The sequence below is a fragment of the Branchiostoma belcheri genome, unplaced genomic scaffold (genome assembly GCF_001625305.1).
Source record: "Branchiostoma belcheri isolate BF01 breed outbred unplaced genomic scaffold, Haploidv18h27 scaffold117, whole genome shotgun sequence".
Lineage (NCBI taxonomy): Eukaryota > Metazoa > Chordata > Leptocardii > Amphioxiformes > Branchiostomatidae > Branchiostoma > Branchiostoma belcheri.
The window spans coordinates 387,095-393,810 of record NW_017802569.1 but is presented as its reverse complement, the minus strand read 5'-3'; the positions used below and the strand labels follow the sequence as shown (position 1 = coordinate 393,810).

Genomic DNA, 6,716 nt, shown 5'->3' with positions numbered 1-6,716 from the left:
GTCCACGGCTCTGAAGTCTGCATAAGGTAAATGATATACCCAAATAGTTCGTGTGAGGTATAATTGGGATTATCCTTCATGGTAAGTACAATTTGCCTAATCCTCAATTATAATCAAATTTGGCCTTAGTATACATCTTTTGGTTCAATTTATAAGTGCCTTGTGTTGAAGATTGTTCATGAAACCTTTCAGGTCAGTTGGACATTATCGCTGGCAGACGTTGGGTAGGTGGGACAGAGTCGGAGATGTTCAACAAGTTGGAAAGCATCGCCAACTCAGCAGAACCTCGCACACCAGTCCTGGACTGCCGCATCAGTAGAGCTCTGGAACCCGCCTACGTGAAGAGTGAGGTAAGGCCAAACAAATTTAATTTCTTGGTTAACGGATTCGCCGCTTCATTTTTTTCTGATTTGCAAATAAAAATAAAAATTCAGAATCAACTGCAAAATGCTAATCTTTTGCCCTGAACAGTTGAAAACAGTCCTTTACATCGTAGTTGTTACAGTTGTTCCATCTTTCAATGCAATGGTATCAATAAAAGTTCAAAATTCATTGTTTAAATTTCAGCCTGGTGTGTTGACTTTATGGCTCCTATCGTACCATTTTGGGCCATAATAGGATGCCTAGGGCTGTTTTTATTTTTATTTATTTTTCACCCACCCGCTCCATTATTTTTCTAGAAAAATCTGTTAACCAAGAAATTAAATTGGTGTGGCCTAAGGGGCACGTTATAATATAGCGTTGAATGGCCAAGTGTTAAAGGCATCCAGTGTGATTTCAGGGCAGCAAAACTGGAAATATTCTGAATAAGGCAATCTTTGTGATATTGACACACACTGTTTCACATCAGCACATTTGAGTCAGTATTTCATACTTTGGGCTTTTAAAACTGCAGAAACAAGCCCCAAAATGAGTCCTTTATTTCTGGGTGGTACCCTAAAAATCAGGCAAGGTCCCTTCCAGTAACCATTTTCTGTCAGAATTTTGGGTATTTTTGCTCCATGAATGTCAATATACATTTTCAACTCTGTATGTGGATAAATGACTGGAATATTGGCTTTGAAAAATCGGGTTTCCAAGCTCTAAAAACTGCACTGGATGCCAAGCGGACACAGCATCGAGAGGTCTCAGGTTCCTTTCCTTACATTCCTGGCTAGACTAGTGTGTCCTTGGGAAAGGCACTTTATATGACTTTTCTCACTCTATAGTATACCCAGGTGTAAATTGACTGGTAATACATGTACCTGTTCTTGTTTGGGGAATTAAAAGGCTGTGGAAGATGAGAGATGGGCTCTGCCTTCCCATACTTTGCCCTAGACACAGTGGATTTAAAAACATGCACATTTTGGCTGTTTGGCTATTGAAAAGCTGCTGAACTACAAAAGTATCTCAGAAGACTGTCAAAGGCATCTATTGCTATTTGCAGGGTGGAAAACTTGATTTTCAAAGTCAACTTTATGGTCATTTTGTATTGTACAATTATATTATATTTAATGTTAGTATTAAGTTGAATCAATCTAATCCAATAGCATACATGTGACATTACAGTGTATGTTTGAGGCAAAAATGCAATGTCACAGTTGATAGTTGCTTAATATCTTTTTTCTAGCTATATATGGACGGGACCCAAAAAATAAAGAAACATCTCATGTACTGTAGCTTCTTTTAAGGCTACTTGAAATGCTTCAAGCATAAGAAAATGACAGAAATTTGCTAAGAAATGGCAGAGATTGTCTTTTTTATTAGATATCTTTACCCAGAATATTTTTGGTTTTGCCACCCTGAACTATCATTGGATGCTTTTAAATGCTTAGAATCCACTAACTTGATATTCTAACTCCTGAGTTGAAGACATTTTCTTGAAAACTTAATAACAATTGTATCTAATAAGTAACCAGAATCAAGACATTTTTCTTGAAAACTGAACAACAATTGTATCTAAAGTAACCAGAATCATGACTTGATAATTTTCGGTAGTTTATGTATTTGTTGTGTATTACTATGTTGTGTAGTTTGTGACGAGCCGTGTGAACTGGGTGGTCCAGAGTTCTGCTGTAGACTACCTGCACCTCATGTTGGTGTGCATGCGCTGGCTCTTCAACAAGTACAACATCGACGGGCGCTTCTGTATCAGCATCCATGACGAGGTATGTAGTCCGTCCCAACATTTCACAATTTCATGATTAAACGCACAGTGTCATCAAGTACAGTCAGACTGTAGTAATGATGTATGATGAGGCAAGGGCCTTTGTTATTACAAGTAGCTTTTAGTACTATGTGTTAATTGCATCCCTTTTTTACTCACTCACTCACTGGGTTGAGCTGCCCTCGGCTCCAATGACTGCTCTCCATCTCTTCCTATCCTTTCTTTCTACCATCAGGTTTTTCCTGTCGAGCTGGGTGTCGTCCATTAACTGGTTAATATAGTTTCTTGCTGGACGACCTCGACTTCTTTTTCCATTTGTGAGTTCCCACAGTAATAACTGGTGTATGATTTCATCCTCACTTCTGTAGCAGTGTCCAATGAACCTCAACCTTAATTTTTTTCGTTTTTTTTGCCCTTTTTTAAAGCTTTTATAATAATTATTGTAGTTTTAAAGACTTGGAAAGCCCAAAATACATGTATGTGATGGAATGGAGTGAAAAGTACGGACTCTGATGTAAGCTACTCATCATCATTCATGCCCATCTTTATTTTTCTTCACTATCAAAAGACTATAACATGTCAATATTGTTATGTTGATGATACTAGTTTTCCCTGCCCAGGTGCGTTACCTTGTGCGGAGTGAGGACAGACATCGGGCAGCCCTGGCCCTGCAGATCACTAACCTGCTCACACGCAGTATGTTTGCCTACAGACTGGGCATGGATGATCTGCCGCAGGTACATGTACAGCATTGTTGCCTCGTACATTGTAGGACAGAAACTACATTGTGTATTGTATGAATGGTAAATGTTGAACAAGCACACACACGTTATATTAATTAGAAGCGTTTCACAGCCACACAACAGAGTGCCCCTTTACAGATTTCTAAGTTAAAAACAGAATTCTCGGTTACTCTAAAATTACAATCAAAATTCAACAACAATTAAAATTTAAAACAAAAGTAGTCCATACTGCACATCAGGTAGGATTCATATTGAGGAGTCTGACACAAAGTATGGAATTGCTGAGTTCCTGTATCTGCTATTTCTGCTTCTAATTGTCCTGAACTTGTCTGAGTTTTTGGTACACATGTACTTCTTTATTGTGAACGTCGCCAACATAGACAATGACATCTAACATAATTTCTCCAGGTCATTTGTACAATCATGTACATTGTATCTTCCTGACTATGTATAACTCTGAAAAATGTATCTGAACTGATCTTCGAATGAAAGCTTATTTGTCTTCTTGGTAGAATCTACTGCTCATCTGTGTTGGTAGAATCTAACTGTTCGTAGAATCCAAAGTTTAAGCTTTGTTGTATTTGTGAATGCCCCCGCCCCCAGGTCTTGAGTTGGTATCATACGAAACACAAAAACCTTGCAATCCTTAACCCTACTGATGGCTGAACATCAGACTATGACTTCAGAAAGCAAACTTAAACTACAGCATGTTCTTTTGATACCCAGTCTGTAGCCTTCTTCAGTGCTGTGGATGTGGACACTGTCATGAGGAAAGAGGTGAACATGGACTGTAAAACCCCCTCCAACCCACATGGACTCACCCGGGGGTATGGTATCCCACCAGGTAGGGACACTATAGGGCATAGCAAAAAATGTTGTGGTGCTTACTTTCAGGGCTAGAAATATTGAGTGCATGTGCACATTAGGGCAACCAAATTTGGAGCTGTACAGTCACCCATTTTTTCTGTGGGAGCACCTGTGCACCCAAATATTTTCTTAGGTTTAATGTATGTTAAGATGTTAAATGTAAAATAGTTACAGCATATTCTTTACATCTAAGTGTCAGAAAAAATTATACAATGATCATTGTTATATAGTACTTTTCTTGAAATGAAATATAATTATAGATTTTGCAGACATTCTGACTACTTATTTTATCTTATACGGTGCACCTAAAATATTTCTTGTGCACCCAATTTTTTTAGGTTGGGTGCACCAATGCACCTATTCCCAAAAGTGAATTTCAAGCCCTGCTGTTTTCCAAGACCCTAGAAAAAAATGCTGATTTATTGAATGTAAGTTTTAACTTGGGCATGTTTTGTTCTATACAGGAGATGCTCTGGACATCTACCAGATTTTGGAGAAAACCAACAGCAGCCTGAGAAAAGAAGATCAGCCCAGAGAGAAGAAAGCAAACAAAAGGATTTCTATAGGACAATAAGATCTTTTTGTTACTTTTTTGTGGAAGTTAAGAAAGATTGTTTTTTTTTATACAAAATGTTTTCTAGTTGTATATTAAGCTCACGCATCAGCAATTTAATTTGTTGGTTCTGAGATTCACCTGCAACATTTTTTTCTGGTTTGAAAAAAAATTCAGGTTCTGAATCAACTCCAATATGCTCATATTTTGGCCCCAACAGTTGAAGAAAGCCCCAACTCTTCAGAGTTGTTACAGTTTTTCACTCTATCTATGAATGCAGTCGTTTGATTAAAAGTTTGAAATTCGTTGTTTGACTTACAAACCAAGTCAGGTATGTTGACGTCATGGCTCCTATCATAGCATTTGACGCTGCCATATAGGATATGCCTTTGTTGGCCTGTTTTTATTTTTTGCCCTGCCACTTCATATTGTTTCTGAAAAAAATCAGAACCAACAAATTAAATTGTTGCAGCCTAAAGAACAAAAGGAGAAACAAAGTCATGAGGTGAATTTTGGAACCCATGAAGCAGCTTTATTTTCAAGGACATGGTCATAAGATGCCACTCATGAACTAGTTGTGTCCAAATGTGTACACTTAAGCTGAGGGAGGGGGGTGGCTAGCCTTGTAGTGGTCAATTGCTTTGTGGGCAATCTCTTGTCCAGATGCGCCTGGATCAAACGGGCTGTAGCCGTTGTCCAGGTTGAAGGTGTAGGTCTCCCCGAACATCGTGACGGTCACCTCGACACGGGTGTAGCCTCCGGTGGTAAAGTCAACGGAGCTTCCATCCACCATCACCTGTAGATAGGGAGATACAACAAGTAGTTGTAGAGTCTGGAATGAAAGCTCATACATGTATGTGTTGGTAGAATACATATTTATTATATTAGTTACAAAGTTTAAGCAACACGAAAAGATAAAACATGCATTTTCGTTCAAACAAGTCAGCCTTCATCAGCTGTACACGTTTTTTTTTAATTCACTCCTGACGTCATCATGCTTTGATTTGAGTGGATCACACAAATGAAAAAGGTTGACATCTTCAACCGAAAATCCATGGTGAGTTTTTCTTTTCATGTTTAAACTTAAAATTTGTAACTATAGTATAGAGTTAATTATGATAGGCCTGTAGAGATAGAAGGAAATGTTGATGTCTTTTATTATACATGTATGTGGAGAAAAAGTTTTTGACATTATTTGAGAAGCATTATGGTAGGTAAGACCTACGCGCCTACCTGGTCTATGACAAAGTTCTGGTTCTGGGCAGGAATTGTGGTGACCCAAAAGTGGTTCTGAATAGCTGCTTGATAATCAGTTACAGCCGTGTTGAACGTGGTACAGTCTGCAGACAGAGGAGATTATATTAAACTATCATTTATATTAAACTATTATTGAAGTTAAAACTTTTGGTCCAACACAAAGAAAACTCTCACCTAGAGCTTTCGACCAGTCACTCTGGTCTTCCTCAGTAGACTGACCCAGTGAAGCTTGTCACGTGGCTTCTTTGAAGTGTGACGTCAACGTACATCGGGGAAACAGAGAGGTCTCTAAAAGCCAGGTTTCAAGAACATACACGGCCTAGCTCTGCCAGTTCAGAGGTGTCTCAACACATCTACATAGAGTCACCCGGACATTTTGTTTCACTTGACACTGTAAGGATTTTAGACACTGAACAAGACTATTTCTTGAGAGGGGTGAAGGAAGCCATTTACATCAGGGCCCATCAACCTACATTGAACCGCGACGGGGGCCGACATCGTCTACCAGATACCTTTGACCCAGTGTTGACGTCACACTTCAAAGAAGCCACGTGACAAGCTTCACTGGGTCAGTCTACTGAGGAAGACCAGAGTGACTGGTGGAAAGCTCTAGGTGAGAGAATTTTTTGTGTTGGACCAAAAGTTTTAACTTTAAACGAGATTATATTAAGTATAATTGCTCTCCTCATTTTTCTTCTTTTGTACTGCTAAGCCCAATAATACTGTAAAATGGATTACCAGTGGACATGTACAATGTCATGTAGTTACAAAACAAGCTGAAGTGACCTGTACAAATAGACAAGGGTAAATAAAGGTAAAGGCAGTAAGGAACCTACATTGTAGGTAACTGATTCTGTGTGTGCAAAAGACAAGTGAATTTAGTGTAATAGTAATATGTAGTTAGTACCCTGTTGTCCAAAGGAGAGGACAAGCTTGCCAGGTGGGCAGAGCACTTCAAGGAAGTTCTAAACAGACCAGACCCAACTTCACCAGCAGTCACCGACCCACCTTCTCACCTCCTCCCGATTGACACCAGTGACTTTACTGAGCCGGAAATACATGAGGCCATAAAGAACCTGAAGAACAACAAGTCCCCAGGAATGGACGGCATTACCGCAGAAATGCTAAAAGCTAGAAGGGAATCCGTTGT

The 6,716-nt window shown here is 39.1% G+C and overlaps 1 protein-coding gene across 1 annotated transcript in view; it reads left to right on the top strand.

Moving 5' to 3' along the window:
* The window catches only part of LOC109462479 (DNA polymerase subunit gamma-1-like), a 33,777-nt gene extending 29,394 nt beyond the window's left edge, over positions 1-4,383 (top strand). Inside the window, exons 19-23 of the mRNA XM_019759036.1 lie at positions 193-350; positions 2,013-2,147; positions 2,767-2,883; positions 3,616-3,733; positions 4,221-4,383. Of these exons, the coding sequence (XP_019614595.1) occupies positions 193-350; positions 2,013-2,147; positions 2,767-2,883; positions 3,616-3,733; positions 4,221-4,330 (638 nt within the window). The 3' untranslated portion in view covers positions 4,331-4,383. The remainder of the gene's footprint in view (positions 1-192; positions 351-2,012; positions 2,148-2,766; positions 2,884-3,615; positions 3,734-4,220) is intronic.
* The last annotated feature ends 2,333 nt before the right edge of the window (positions 4,384-6,716 follow it).